Source organism: Rhipicephalus microplus, chromosome 6, assembly GCF_043290135.1.
Source record: "Rhipicephalus microplus isolate Deutch F79 chromosome 6, USDA_Rmic, whole genome shotgun sequence".
NCBI classification, from domain to species: Eukaryota; Metazoa; Arthropoda; class Arachnida; order Ixodida; family Ixodidae; genus Rhipicephalus; species Rhipicephalus microplus.
This window is the reverse complement of record NC_134705.1, coordinates 49,939,942-49,955,031: the sequence shown is the minus strand read 5'-3', so window position 1 is coordinate 49,955,031 and position 15,090 is coordinate 49,939,942. Positions and strand designations below refer to the sequence as shown.

The following is a 15,090-nucleotide window of genomic DNA, read 5'->3' as shown; positions in this document are numbered from 1 at the left end:
TTTGAATCTGCATCCCCGACACCGCTCAAAACTCTGCTCAATTCACCTGCTTCTGGCTGTGGAATACCGCGTCGTGTTACGACATGGCATGGAAAAGGTGCTGCAGCCACTCTTGCAAGACTTAAATTTGATACAACAAAATGGAGTGCATTCTGGGAATCTGCACTTTAATGTTGCAATTGTGGCTTTCATTGGAGACAACCTTTCAATGCACCGCTAGCAGGCCTTCAGTGCAGCTTTAGCAGAGGCAGAGTCTGCCGTTACTGCTTAGCATCGCACAAACAACTGTGAATGCTGCACAGATTGGATGACTGCGTCGAAAGAACAAGTGAAACATACAAGAGCCATCTAGAAGCATTTGCACTTGACCCAACTGTGAATGGGCCCATATACGGCATCGCAAGTGCTTCACCACTGCAAACTCTTGAGAACTTTGACATCACAGAACAACTTCCTCCCGATGCCATGCATGATATACTCGAAGGCGGTATGGAGTGTGTCATTCGACATGTTCTGGGTAGCTTAGTTGGTGACCGAGTGATCCGTAAACAGGATCTTGAAAGGATATCATCATTCAAGTATGGCTTTCATGACAAAAAGGCCACACCTCTTGCCGTTACGATTGCATTTCTTAATGGCAAAGCCTCCATGAGGGGATCAGCTAGCCAGAAATGGTGCTTGTTTCGTCTGCTTCCCCAGATATATGCTGAAGTTCTTCCTGAAGGCAATTCTCACTGGGAGGTGTACTTGGCATACAGACACATTGCTGACATTATTTTGGCAGAGAAAATCCCAAGGAGCTGTGTGCCATATCTACAGGTGAAGGTGGAGGAGTTTCTCGAGCTGTATACAGTGCAGTACCCAAATGCAGCAGTGACACCAAAACTGCACTTCTTGCTACACTATCCAAAGTATATTCTCAAGTATGGCCCACCGCGCCGCTACTGGGGCATGCGATTTGAGGCTAAACATTCTTATTTTAAGAGCATTGCATCCAAGACGAAGAACTTCAAGAACATCTGTCTTACACTTGCAACACGTCACCAGCTTCTTCAGGCATATGAGCTGTCGGGCAACATGTTGAACTCGGATCTTGAAACAACTGGAGCAAAGCAGCTTAATCTAGGAGATCTTCCAGAACAACAGCAGTTGGCTCTTCGTAAAGTGTCTGAAGAGGAGTTCATCTCCACAGCTACAACCGCTAGCGTCAGTGGTTACTGTTATCGCACAGGTGACACGTTTGTCCACAGTGTGCAGGATGTTGAGCCGCAGTTCATGCAAATTAAAAGAGTCCTTGTTGTTAGCGGTTCATTAGTGCTCCTATGCAAGCCCCTTGAAACTCTGCAATGTAGTGAACACAGATCCTCTTACATTGTCAAGCCATCTGCCGCCTTAGTTGTAATAATTCCCGATCACAAACAGGGTTTCTACCCGCTTGACCTTTATTCCAGCCATGGATTTTGTGAAGTTGTGACGCACTATGCTGTTCTCTAGACTAGCTTTGGCAAACTTATTTTACAAGCTTCACGGATAGGGGCCAAGGTTGCCTGCATATTTTTGGCTTACGAGTTAACTTACTATTTTTCTGCCTATTTTTTCTATTATATATTATATTGTGCCTATTTTTTCTTCTTGTTCACTCACACATCTTTGTTACGCTGTAACCAAGTGCCAACGATTCTGACAGAGTAACAACTAAAAAGTGTCATGCAACAGAAGCTACAATGCACAGTTAGGAGTACAGTACTTCAGTGTCTTCACACCTTGCTAGCTAATAACTGCACTGATGCAAACTTCAGTGTAGATTATCATTAGGTGTGAGGCATTCTTTCAACAGGTTCGTTAAGCTGTGTTTTTGCAATTCAAATATGAAGATTCTATATGCAGAAATTTGTCATTATTGTACATGTGACACTATGCTTGGTTGTCAGTCTCTACTAACGGCTTTTAGGTTAACTGTTTTCTTTCATGTTTATTGATAAGCATAGGCACTGTCAGGGGGCTGCGAAAGGCGCACTTGCCCCCTTCAAGCCACACACTTACCCCTCACCCAAAATACACCACCAATTTTTCCCTCCCTCTGCTGCAATGCAGCAGAAGTTTGCACCCCACAAAATCCTGCCAGCTTCCATGATCTTAAGTGTGCTTTTGTGAGGTGATAGTATATTGGCTATAGATTTTGTTTTTGTACAGTAATTCACCACTTTATTAGCTAGTACAAAATGACAAGCTTTTTTTATGTGGTAACTTAAGCTTGTTCATAATCTATAAAAGCACTGCATGCATTGTACAGCCACATATAAACCATCGTGTACTGCAAAGCCAATGTAGAGCTCCATGTTGAACTCGGATCTTACGACAACTGGAGTTCAGCAGCTCAGTGTAGGAGATCTTCCAGAGGAGCAGCAGTCAGCTCTTCAGAAAGTGACTGAAGAAATTACCCCAGAGTTGACAGTTTTGTACACAGCATGCTCAATCACACATCACAGCTGGTTCATGCAAATTGAAAGAGTCCTTGTCATTTATTTATTAGTGCTCATATGAAAGCCCCTGAAAACCCTGGAATGCAGTGAACAAAGATCCTCTTAAAATGTCAAAGTACTTGATGACTTTGGACTAATTATTCTGGGTGACATACAGGATTTCTACCCACTTGATGTTTACTCGAGTTGTGAAGTTTGTGAGGTTGTGACACATTGCAGTACTTTTTAGAATAGCTTTAACAAGGCTGATTTCACCAGTCCTGCTGACATTTTTTCTTTATTCTTTATTCATCAGATACCCCGCAGCACCCGAAGGCGTTATAGCAGGGGGGTTACATCAATAAATGACGTACATCTCCGTTCACACACACAATACAACTTTGTTCACACATAAATAACTGAAATACATTTTCGTTCACACTTATAGTAGAATTTTGTTCACACATCAATACATCTTCGTTCAGGTTACAACACTGGTTTACAGCAGTGAATAAAATATATCTTCGTTCCCACTATGTACTTGCATTTCAGTTAGCCTGTTCCACTGTTTAATCGTTCTAGGAAAAAATGAATTGGCATACATATTGTTTTAGCTGAGTATTCCCGAATTTTGCAACTATGATCAAAACGTTTTGAAGTGTAATGAGGGTTGTGTAGGTAATTTCTCTATTAATTCCAGTTTTATTGTAGTAAATGCAGTAAAGAAATTTTAATCTCTGCTTCTGGCGGCGGTCAGAAAGACACTCCCGTCCTAGCTCAGCCTTCATTGCAGTGCAGCTCTCCCCCCTTCTGTACCGTCCCAAGACGAACCTGGCAGCACGATTTTGTAATTGTTCCAGAGCAGCAATGAAGGTTACCTCGACGGGGTCCCACACGACACAACCGTATTCTAAGATAGGTCTGATACAAGTAGTGTATGCCATACGTTTTAAATTCACATGCGAATATCACAGGTTTCTTTGAATGAAATTTAAGGCCTTACCAGCTTTGGCTATGAGAGTGTCAACCTGAGGCCTCCATAAACATTCAGATGATAGTATTATACCTAGGTACTTAAATGTACTCTCTTGTTTCAACTGTACATTGTTCAGATGGTACTGTGACTGAAATGGTTTCATCTTTTTGGTAAATAAAATATGTACACACTTTGTTATATTCGAATTCATTTTCCATTTGGTACACCAGCTCTAAATGAGCAATAAGTCTTTCTGAAGTTCTAGTACATCATTGTGATCAAAACTTTTTCTGTACACAACACAGTCATCCACAAACAACCGTATAGAAGATAAAATTCCTGCAGAGATATAATTAACATAAATTAAAAAGCAATAGCAGACCCAGGACGGAGCCCTGTGGGACCCCTGAGGTAACATCGGCGTATTCGGAGCATTTTCCATTCAGTACTACGGTTTGTGTTCTTTGGGAAAGGTAACATTCGATCCACTTAAAAACAGTCTCATCAATGTTCAGGGTGATAAGCTTAAACAGTAAGAGTGAATGTGACACCGTGTCAAACGCTTTCTGAAAATCCAAGAACACACCGTCAACCTGTCCTACAGTATCTACGCCTGATACTACATCATGATAAAATTCGACTAATTGTGTTGTGCAAGACAGCCCTCTGCGAAATCCATGCTGCTCGTTGATTAGTACCTTATGCTTGTTTAAATGAGTTATTATTTTTTTGTATCAAATGTGTTCGAGGATTTTACACGGGATAGACGTAAGCGATATTGGTCTATAATTACCATTGTCTTTTTTGGACCCACCTTTATGTATCGGTACCACGTGCGCAATTTTCCAGTCATGTGGTAAGGTACCTGTCGCTAAAGATCTTTCAAAAATTGCATAAAGATACATAGAAATTGGCCCCGCACAACGCTTGAGTACACGCGGAGAAATTCCATCTGGACCACTAGATTTACTCTCATCAACGTCCTTCAATAGTTTTTCAATTCCATTAACACTAAGCTCGACAGGAAGCATAGGCGAAATGCTCATAATAGTTTGATGATAATTACAGCTGTGTTTGGGTAAAAATACCGAGTGGAAAAAGTTGTTTAGGCATGCAGCCTTATCCTCGTCATTCGTAATTACCGTGCCATTTTAATTTAACTCCTGTATTCTAAAGGAATCTGAGCCACAATGTTTCAAGTACTTCCAAGACATTTTAGGATTTGATTTCATTTTGTTGCTCAGCTCAGTGAAGTAATCATCTTTAGCTTTTTCTATCTTTAGCTTATATTCGTAGGTAATCGACTTCAGTTTTTCAAAGTGAACAACTGATTTGCTTTTCTTGAATGCGCCTAATGCCCTCTTCCTTTTGTTGATAAGTTTTAATATATGTGCTGTTACCCATGCTTGTTTGTGCTTTTTTAGCCGTGATGAATGAACACTGGGGATATGTCTATTTGTTAACTCGGAAAGTATATTCTTAAATTTGTCCCACATATCATGCACATTGCCCTCCTCAAAAAGACATTCGAAAACAGGGAACGAATTACGAAGTTTTTCAGAAATTGCATCGTAGTCACCCTTGTCATAAAAGTAGATCCTTCTACTCGTAGGTAACTTCGCACACACTTTTTTTCTTTCGGATACAAGCAACAACAGCAAGATGATCACTAATTCCTGGAATCACAGTCACGTCATTTACGAAATTTGGCGAGTTACAAAACAACAAGTATAACACAGCGTCATTGCGAGTAGGGGTGGTAACGTACTGCGTCAAACCAAACGTGTTGACGATATTTTTCATCGCAAGGTTCATGCGCCCGCTTATACTTATACAGGAACCATTACCCCAGGATAAGCCAGGCAGATTAAAATCCCCCCCTAGGAGTATTGTCTGGGCTGACGCTTCAGAAAGAATTTCATCTAATGTTTTTATTATGCTACTATCTGAGCTCGGCGAGCGATAAACCACTCCGACCACAAACGCGAAGTTATCAGGCAGTATTATCTTGCAGCATACAGACTCCAGTGCGTCGCACTTATAATCAACTTCAAATGACTGTAAGCAAGAACAAACAAGTAAAAAAATGCCACCACCTGCTGTGAGCCTATCGTTGCGATAGACAACGTAATTTTGCAGAAACACCTCACTATCAGCAATCGAGGGCTTTAGCCAAGATTCTGTACCAAGGACTATATCTGTGTTAACACTCTCAATTAAGCCCAAGAGCTCGGCAACTTTGTTAACTCCGCTTCGGCAGTTCACGATGACGGCAACAAGTTCTTGACATCGGTATTTCTCCTTTTTTCTAGTTTGTCATTGCCTGCGTACTGGGACGACCTCTTCTTTTTCGTCATCCCACCTGAAGGCCCTGCCGTTAATAATCAGTTTGTCGAAATTCAGCTTCACTTTATTGTTCTTATCCTCTCTTTTTGTCTTAGCATATTCCCACAGCTTATTCCTGATACTTCTTGTCTCATGAGAGTAATCTTTGCTAACGTTGTACTGGGAATTCTTGAATCTTTTGGCATTGAGAAGCACTGCCTGACGCTCTTTGTACAATGAGAATTTAACAATAATTGGCCTCTTCTTATTCTTATTATAGCGTCCTAAGCGATGTGCCCTTTCCACAGATTCGAGTTCCATTCCAAGGCTCGTTTTGCAAATATTCTTTATTATAGCTTTGGATTCATCCCAGGATTCTGAGGTTTTATCATCAACGCCATAGAAAACAAGATTTTTCCGGCGACTTCTGTTTTCGAGGTCATTTGTTTTCTTTTGCAGATCTTTCACCTGTTGCATGAGTTGCCGTATTATAGCTGCCTGTTCCGTTACAATCTTGCTGATGTCCCTTGTCTGGTTCTGAGTTTGGCCAAGATTATCTTTTACTCCCATCAGTATGTTCTCATTTTTTTCGAACCTGGATTCAATGACGTTTAATTTTGAAATTAAAGTTTCCTGCTCACTCTGCAAACATTTCAGCACTTCCATCTCCGGTGTCTTAGCAGGACCTGGGTTCAGTTCAACATCCCGCGCGAGTATTGACAACAAAATCAAATACAGCACTCTGTTAGAAAATAATCGGAATCTCTTCAGACGCGGCGTATGCATCATGATAAAATTGCCATATTCATTCTAAAAGGTCCAGTCAAGGACACACGAAAGATGTGTAGACACCGCACAAATGTCTACACTTTCTTCTTGTGTCCATGTTCGCATTCTCTGTCTTTTAGAGTAATTACTTAGTAACTAGCTCAGCTTTCCTGTTATGTGCCATATTGTGTACATCTTTTTGCGAGTGAATATCATAAATAGAACCTTTGTATGCCTACTTTTATTGCTTTGTTCCTTGGGGTATTTTCGTCGTACTCTCAACAGATGCGTAATACGTTTTTCACAAAGAATAACTGAAACATTAAAAACAAACAGTGGGAAAACGTTTGTTATTCAAAGAAATTTCCCACCTTACAATTGCAGGGATCATTCTAAAAACAAAATGGTAGATTGAATGAACACTTACATCTTTTCAATTTGAATGTTTTCTGTTCAATGGATCATGCCTTTTACCCTAAACAAAAAAAATTTACAATCGAACCCCTTTATACGATACATGCGTTGGGTAGTAATTCTCTTATATTAGCTGTCTCATATGAGCAGTGTACAAAGCATGCATTTTCCTATTAACACTTATTTTGATTTGGGCACGCTGGTGTTCCTTATGGCAGTCAGTCTTACATCAGTGTCTCTAATGGATCAATTCAGCAGTGCAGTAAAATCTCATTAATTCAAACTATAACCTTGTTCAAATTAGGCAGAGAGAGAGAGAGAAGAAACTTTATTGAAGTGTCCCTGCTGGGGTTAAAGGTGACGGGGTGCCGGGAGACGGCTGCTCTATAACTCCCTTTCTCAGCAGCGGCCAGACCTTGGATCCTGGCAGCGTCTTTAGCCAGCCGGACAGCCCAGCTCTATAGCTGGTCCTCCGGGCACGTGCTGAACAGCAAAGCCTCCCACTGCTCGGCCGTGGTGATTGTGAATATAGAGTTCGTGCTGTGTTTAACTGAGTGAGTAGCAGTGGGGCAGGCCCATATAATATGGTCGAGCTCAGCGTTAGGCACACCACACGCTTTGCATTGTGGCGTGTGAACAGCGGGGTAAATATGGCTGTACAGTGACGGACAGGGGAAAGTGCATGTCTGTAATAGACGCCAGGTAGTGGACTGCTGCTTACTAAGGCACTTGTCTGGTGGTGGGTATTTAAGTCTGGCCTTGTGGTAATACATACATTAGGATTTCTCCAAAGGTAACCATTCTATCCCTCGCATTGTCGCAAAACGAGGAGACCGTCTCTCGCTCAGCCGCGTCAGGTTGCGAGGGGTGGTGCTCTGTTGGATGACGCGCCCGGTGTACGAGAGCTCTGGACAATACATAAAAAGTGAAGACAGTCCAGAAAAACCCGGGATGATCGGCAACCTTGATTGCACTGCAGTGAAACATAGCTCACCCTTATTGAGACCCCTGCGCATGATTATGGCTGTTCTTTTGACATGTGCATGTTATGAATATCTGACACAACCTTAATGAAAACCTTTATTTATTTATTTATTTATACATACTGCCAGTCCCAATGGGGACTATTGCAGGAGGGCAACCAAAAAGATACTATAGATACACTTACATTGAAAAAGTGAAAATGTATGACTACAGATCTTATACGATATTACATGGATTATATGGGAGCATAAACAATGTGGTGAAAAACATTTAGAACACAGATTTGGTACATAATAGACGGTTAATAATAACATGCAAGAAATATCACTAATAAACATGAAAGACTTTTCCATGCGTACGACACTGATATACTTATCATGATCAAAAGGCACTCAAGAATTGAGCAAAAAAAAAAAGAAACCATCAATTTAACTATGGGTGGCACGAATATGATTATTAGGCAACATCAAAAATGTATTCAAATCTTTACTATTAATTATACAGCCGGGTAATCTATTCCATTCTCTAATTGACTGTGGGAAGAAAGAATACCTGAAGCAGTTGCTGTTGAAACGGTATTTCTGTAAAGTTAATGGATGTTTATGGCGTGACTGTCTAGTTTCCAAAATTGATATGAACCTAGAGCTGTCGATGTTTAGCTGTTTATGAATGAGTTGGAAGAGCATTTTTAAACGTGAGAGTTGAGCGCGATTTCGCAATGTTAATAACCCAGCTTTTGCGATTAATTCAGTAGGTGAATCGAGCAGACTGTATTTGTTGTAAATAAATCTAACCGCCTTTCTTTGTACACTTTCTAGCTTTTTAATTAAGTTATTTGTGGCCGGGAACCAGACTAAGTTAGCGTATTCTATTGTAGGTCGAATGAAGGTTTTATAGGCTAAGAGTTTTGTTTGAGGTGGTGCGGATTGTAGTCGTCTTTTAAGAAAAAATAATCTTTTTAAGGCTGAGGATGTAACGTAATTAACATGTGCCTCCCATCTAAGGTCACTAGAAATGACTAGTCCAAGATACTTATGCTGTTTCAGGGAAGTTAGTTGCGTGCCGCCAATAGTGTAGGCAAAATTTGAAATGTTTTGTCTACGGGTTATTCTTAACAAGGCTGATTTTTTTACGTTTAATGTCATCTGCCATTTCGTACACCAATCTGACACTGATAATAGAGCATTGCTGAGGACCATATGATCTGAAGGTGAGTTAATTTCTTTGTAAATAATACAATCGTCTGCGAAAAGCTTTATGTTCGTCCCGATGGATTGAGGCAAATCGTTGATAAAAATCAGAAATAGAATAGGAGCTAGGACGCCGCCCTGTGGTACACCTGGGGTAACTTCCGTTAGTTCCGATGTTTGTTGGTCTATTTTCACAAACTGCGTCCGCTTGGTTAGATATGCTCTAATCCAGTTTGTGATTGGTCCTTTACCTATTGTCACCTGCAATTTTTCCATGAGCTTTTGATGCGAAACCCGGTCAAATGCTTTAGAAAAGTCGAGTGAGATGAGGTCGATCTGCTTTTGATGGTCAATGGCCGATGACAATTCATGTATTAATTCGGTAAGCTGCGTAACGGTGGAAAGACCTTTACGAAACCCGTGCTGAGATGGTGTCAAAATGTTCTCGTTTTCAAGGTAAGTAGTTATATGTTTAAGAATAATATGCTCAAATATTTTACAGATTGTGCTTGTTAAGGATATCGGGCGATAATTAGCGACGTCAGCTTCACTACCCGATTTGAGAATTGGTATGACCTGTGCTATTTTCCAGTCATTGGGCAGTGAAGATTTTGTTAGGGACATGTTAAATATAATAAACAGATATTTAGTTACCCATTCGGTGTAACGTGTGAGGAACTCATTAGGTATATTATCAGGCCCTGGTTGTTTCTTGATCTTCGTTTTTAGCGAAAGGTCAAATATACCTGCTTCGTTTATACGGAGAGGTTCAATGGGGTTTACTTCATGAATTTCTAGAGGCGGTGGGATATCGTTATCTGTAGTGAAAACTGAGTGGAAGTATTTATTGAACAGATTAGCTCGGTCTCTACTTTCTTCTGGAGACATTGTACTATATTTTTTATTTTTTGGATTTAGGTAGTTCCAGAATTTTTGAGGTGCATCATTAAGAAAATTAGGTAGAGTATAAGAAAAGTAGTGATTCTTAGCTGCTTTAATTTGAGACTTCATTGAACTGATGGCTCCCGCAAGGTTTTTACCAGTTATGGGATTCGATGTTTGTTTGAAAGACTTTCTTAGGCGCTTTACTTTACGTTTAGCATGAATAATGTCGCGGTTTATCCATGGATTGAATTGTCTTTCTTTCTTTGTTTTAGAAGGTATATAGTGAGAGACGCAATACGAAACAATTTCTTTAAATTTCTGCCACAACGTTTCGATATCAACATCCGGATTATCGGCAAGCTGCTCGAATGAGCTAAATTCGTATGATAAGTGGTCCAGTACACTAGTGTCATCAGCGCTGCTGAAATCAAGAAATGACAAAACTGAATTTGAATTCATGCTACGTTCATGCAAGGGAATCAAACACAATACTATCTTGTGATCTGATATACCATCAGTTAGCTCAATGATGGCCTCATCTGCAGGAAAGTGGTCACTAATAAAAACTAGGTCAAGTATATTTGAGGAACACCCTTGTACACGAGTGGGCTCTTTAACAATTTGGGAGAGGTTGAATGTCAGCATAGTATCAATAATAATGTCAGACGAAGATGATTGATGGTTCATGGTGAGCCAGTCGATATCAGGGAGGTTAAAATCGCCAACAAGTATAAGCCTACATGCTAGAGCGTGAATGTGCCGGTATTTATACAGGGAATGCTTTGCTTCCGAGTGTGACGAGGGGCTCCGATAAACTCAACCAATTACCATTGGACAGGCAGTCAAGTGCATTTTACAAAAAACTGCTTCCACCCCATCGACATCGGGGAGGGCCATGAAGGCGATATCTTTTCTTATTAGGATGGCCACACCTCCCCCCCGTGTAGCTCTGTCTTTACGTAAGATTACATAGTTGGGTGGCGTTATTTCGAAGTCCCTGACGTCACTTGACAGCCACGTTTCGGTGAGTGCGACAAAGTCGGGATCTGTGCTGAGTAAAAATGATTCTAGGCAGGTTGTCTTTAGAAGAATGCTGCGAACGTTTATGTTTGCGAACTTTACTTGGTGCGTGACTGAGTGTTGCGTGGTCGCAACGCGCGCACATGGGATTCTTCGTTTTTTTTGCTGAGGGTTGCGCTTAACAGGCCGAATGCAGTGTACATCATCGTCCCATTCAAACACTTCGTTGTTGATTTTTAATTTGTCAAACACAAGATTTATCTTGTCACCTTCTAGTTTCCTTGCCTTAGGTGCTTGCCACAGTTTCTTTCTGATGTCGCGTACACGGGGAGTGAAATCTTCCACCGCGATCTTTAATCCCTTTAATTTATAGCAATTCTTCAGTATGGTAGTCTTTTCCCGGAAATCTAAAAGCTTTAGTATTATCGGCCGTGCTTTGTTGGCAGAAGGTCTTCCTAGTCTATGTATCCGTTCGATAGCCACGGGTTCTAATTCGAGTACCTTCTTTATTACATCTTCATTAACCATTTCAGCAAGGTCCGTGTCATTTTCTTTGCCGTTCTCTGGAATTCCATACAGTATTAGATTAGACCGTCGCGAACGGTTTTCAAGGTCATCTAGCCTGTTTTCCATAGCAGAAAGTGATTGCTGTAATTTGTTTACCGCGGTTACACATGAGGAAACCTTCTCATCAAGAGCTGCTACTTTTTCCAGTGTGGATTCTATGGCAGTGAGCCGGTCATTCTTAATTCCCTTGACATCATCAGCAATTTGTTGAATCTGTTTAAGGAGGAGGGTTAGGTCTGGTCCAGGTCCGGGGTTAGTTTCAACGTCTCCACAAAGTAACAGTAATTTCTTAATATGAGACAGCATTTCAGTCAATATTAAGCAGAGCAGCCCTGGGCACGGCAGCACAACTAGACAAAGGTTATTTGAGCGAAAGCATTTGCCGTAATGTTATCTCACCTGGACGATGAAAACAAACGGATTAGCCGTCATGCCAGTGATGCTGCCGTGCCCTATGGCGTCTGGATGGTTGCGATCCGGCTTTATACTCCAGTGAATTGCTTGTAGCGCCGTCGCTCCTCCGTCGAGGCCCGCCAGAGCACCAACTGCTGTCGATGAAGGGGGCGTAGTCCAGATATCGCTCAGGTGCGCATGTGCAGTTGACACGTTGACAGCCAGGAGGACAGCCGGTTGCAAGGCGTTGATCGCAGCTTGCCAGCCCAGTACATCGCACTCTGCCGGTATTAGCAGAAGGGTAGCGACGAGCTGGACGATGAAAACAAACGGATTAGCCGTCATGCCAGTGATGCTGCCGTGCCCTATGGCGTCTGGATGGTTGCGATCCGGCTTTATACTCCAGTGAATTGCTTGTAGCGCCGTCGCTCCTCCGTCGAGGCCCGCCAGAGCACCAACTGCTGTCGATGAAGGGGGCGTAGTCCAGATATCGCTCAGGTGCGCATGTGCAGTTGACACGTTGACAGCCAGGAGGACAGCCGGTTGCAAGGCGTTGATCGCAGCTTGCCAGCCCAGTACATCGCACTCTGCCGGTATTAGCAGAAGGGTAGCGACGAGCTGGACGATGAAAACAAACGGATTAGCCGTCATGCCAGTGATGCTGCCGTGCCCTATGGCGTCTGGATGGTTGCGATCCGGCTTTATACTCCAGTGAATTGCTTGTAGCGCCGTCGCTCCTCCGTCGAGGCCCGCCAGAGCACCAACTGCTGTCGATGAAGGGGGCGTAGTCCAGATATCGCTCAGGTGCGCATGTGCGGTTGACACGTTGACAGACAGGAGGACAGCCGGTTGCAAGGCGTTGATCGCAGCTTGCCAGCCCAGTACATCGCACTCTGCCGGTATTAGCAGAAGGGTAGCGACGAGCTGGACGATGAAAACAAACGGATTAGCCGTCATGCCAGTGATGCTGCCGTGCCCTAGAAGATATAGTGTATGAAAAGACAACTTGTCCTCTCAGCAGCGAATTGTCTTTTCAACCACTTTTTTTATTTTCCCTTCTATATCTAATTTATTAAAACACACCCAAAAGCAGTACAATTAATAACTCATATACCTTTCTAGGTTCTATTATCAGCTGGTTTTCATTAAGATTTTGTCAAATAAAGAGAAACGAGCCCTAAGAATTATATTGCTTGATTTATACAAATATATTTAGTGAGTTATTGGAGCAAAGATGCATCACGTCAGAGAGTGGCCATATTGACAGCTTCACTTTGGATCAATTTCGAGAAGACATTTATGGATGGCTGTGATGTATCCTTTTAACGTGTGATGCATAACAACAACAACAAAAAACAACACTGCAAGTGCTATTTGATTTGCTGTATTTCTTTAACATTCATGGTACACATTCCAAAACGTGGATGTGCTCTTGTAACCAAGACATTTCCTGGAAGAAACAAAAGAAAAGCATTACAAAAGGCCATGTTCAATTGCAAAACAATCCAACAAAATGAAAATAGACAAAATGATATCTATTTTCAAACGAAGGATGGTGCAGGATGGTGTCTTTGAAGGTGAGCATATTGGACAGAGATCTGTCTGGATGAATAAAATTGATAGAAACAAAATAAGTTCTCCAACCGCATTTAGTGCAAAGTTTCTAATGTTAGAATTAAAAACTAAAAACTGGAGGTCAGTTCTCGGTTGTTAATTTTAACATGAGAAACTTTGGACTATAAGCAGCTGTAGAACCTTTTTTATACACGTGCATGTTGCAACAAAACAATACTACAAAGTGGCATATTTTTGCATGGCACAGTTTGCATACTTAAAACTGCATTAGAATGAAAGTTATGCAATGCACACGAAAACTTAATTGTGTGCAAGACATCTTGTAAAAAGACCACTGTAGCCTTCGCAGTCTTTCGCTTTATGAACCAAGTTGCCACTGTGATGATAAGAACAACAATAAAAACTCACGCACGTGCGTAAAGTACGCTTAGAGCACCCCCCCCCCCCCGTTGCATCCGGAAAAAAAACGCCCCTGCTACAGTTGTCACAGTAAGACACGTCTGTGTGACTCGGCAAGATTGATTGAACGAAACTATCGGTCACTTTGCTTAATGAGTCCGATCAGGATCCAATTTCTCAGCAGTGATAGGCTCACTTCCGCAGCTAGCGTAAGAAAGCCAATTGCTACAGTTAAATTCGATCGTGATCATAGCGACCGTGCAACACCGGTATTTTGAATAACGTACGCAAAGACAGCGGTGTATTATCAGACGTGAATGCGATCAAATCTGACCGTGCAGCCACGTATAGAAACAACATAACCGGCAAATGTAGCTTGCAGCTTAGATCGTTTAAGTTATATAATGCTGTCCACATGCACTCTTAAAAAAAAACAGAATATTGCTGACAGGAGTAGGCAAGGGCGTACCGATTATCAACCAGAAAATGAACTTGCCTGTTTTGCGATCACCTGTCTTGATCGGCGTCAACATCGCACACAGATCGTGAAGAGGCGTTGCTCGCTGAATCGTAAAAATGACGGCGCTCAACAGCAGTGTCTCAGCAGAGGATCGCCTTTTGAAACCGCAGAAGATAGGGAGTTGCACACAGCTTATAAAATCAATAAATCACGATGCACAGCTTGCACGATGCACGATGCATAACTCAGCTTACGCACGCGAACGAGAAACTGGAGAAACAGTGACGTCTGGGGCAGGAAAGTTACTCCATCTCTATTTGCCGCAAGAGGGCGCGACGCGTGAAGTTTGCGAGAAGGAGAAACTCGCCAGCCTCGAGGAGGAACGAAGGCCGTTTCTCCTTTCTCGCTCCCTTTTTTTTAGAGTGTGTGTCGTGACGATCCGAAATTATTGGAACGGAGCTCAACACTCTGGGCCAGCGTGACACCTTCAGCGAAATCATTTCGTCCGAGTATTAGCAGCGAGTAACAGCTAACCGACAACGAAGCAAGTACAAGAGAACGCGTGCTAGATGCACTGACAGCGGCGAGTGTTTTCAAGTCATAAATTCGGCAACTGTACAGGCAACGCGATCAGTCGTGCGCCTTCTACGGTTGCATTCTGCCACGTGGCCG

General features: G+C 42.1%; 2 protein-coding genes across 3 annotated transcripts; one reads left to right on the top strand and one right to left on the bottom strand.

The window, feature by feature from the left end:
- Nucleotides 1-291: 291 nt before the first annotated feature.
- On the top strand, nucleotides 292-1,494 carry LOC142765844 (uncharacterized). The gene has a single exon (XM_075867648.1). It carries the CDS (start codon nucleotides 292-294, stop codon nucleotides 1,492-1,494), a length of 1,203 nt encoding a protein of 400 aa, XP_075723763.1.
- A 9,922-nt stretch (nucleotides 1,495-11,416) lies between these two features.
- On the bottom strand, nucleotides 11,417-14,830 carry LOC142765260 (uncharacterized). Of its 2 annotated transcripts, none has more exons than XR_012884124.1 (2): nucleotides 14,455-14,830; nucleotides 11,417-12,908 (listed from the first exon to the last, which is right to left on the bottom strand). XR_012884124.1 is itself a non-coding variant. In XM_075865965.1 (2 exons), the coding sequence occupies exon 2, from the start codon at nucleotides 12,939-12,941 to the stop codon at nucleotides 11,982-11,984; it is 960 nt and encodes a 319-aa protein (XP_075722080.1). In that variant the 5' UTR covers nucleotides 12,942-13,434; nucleotides 14,455-14,830; the 3' UTR covers nucleotides 11,417-11,981. The 2 variants fall into 2 exon arrangements, 1 of the variants encoding a protein (XP_075722080.1); XM_075865965.1 differs by having other exon boundaries at nucleotides 11,417-13,434.
- Between the last annotated feature and the right edge of the window lie 260 nt (nucleotides 14,831-15,090).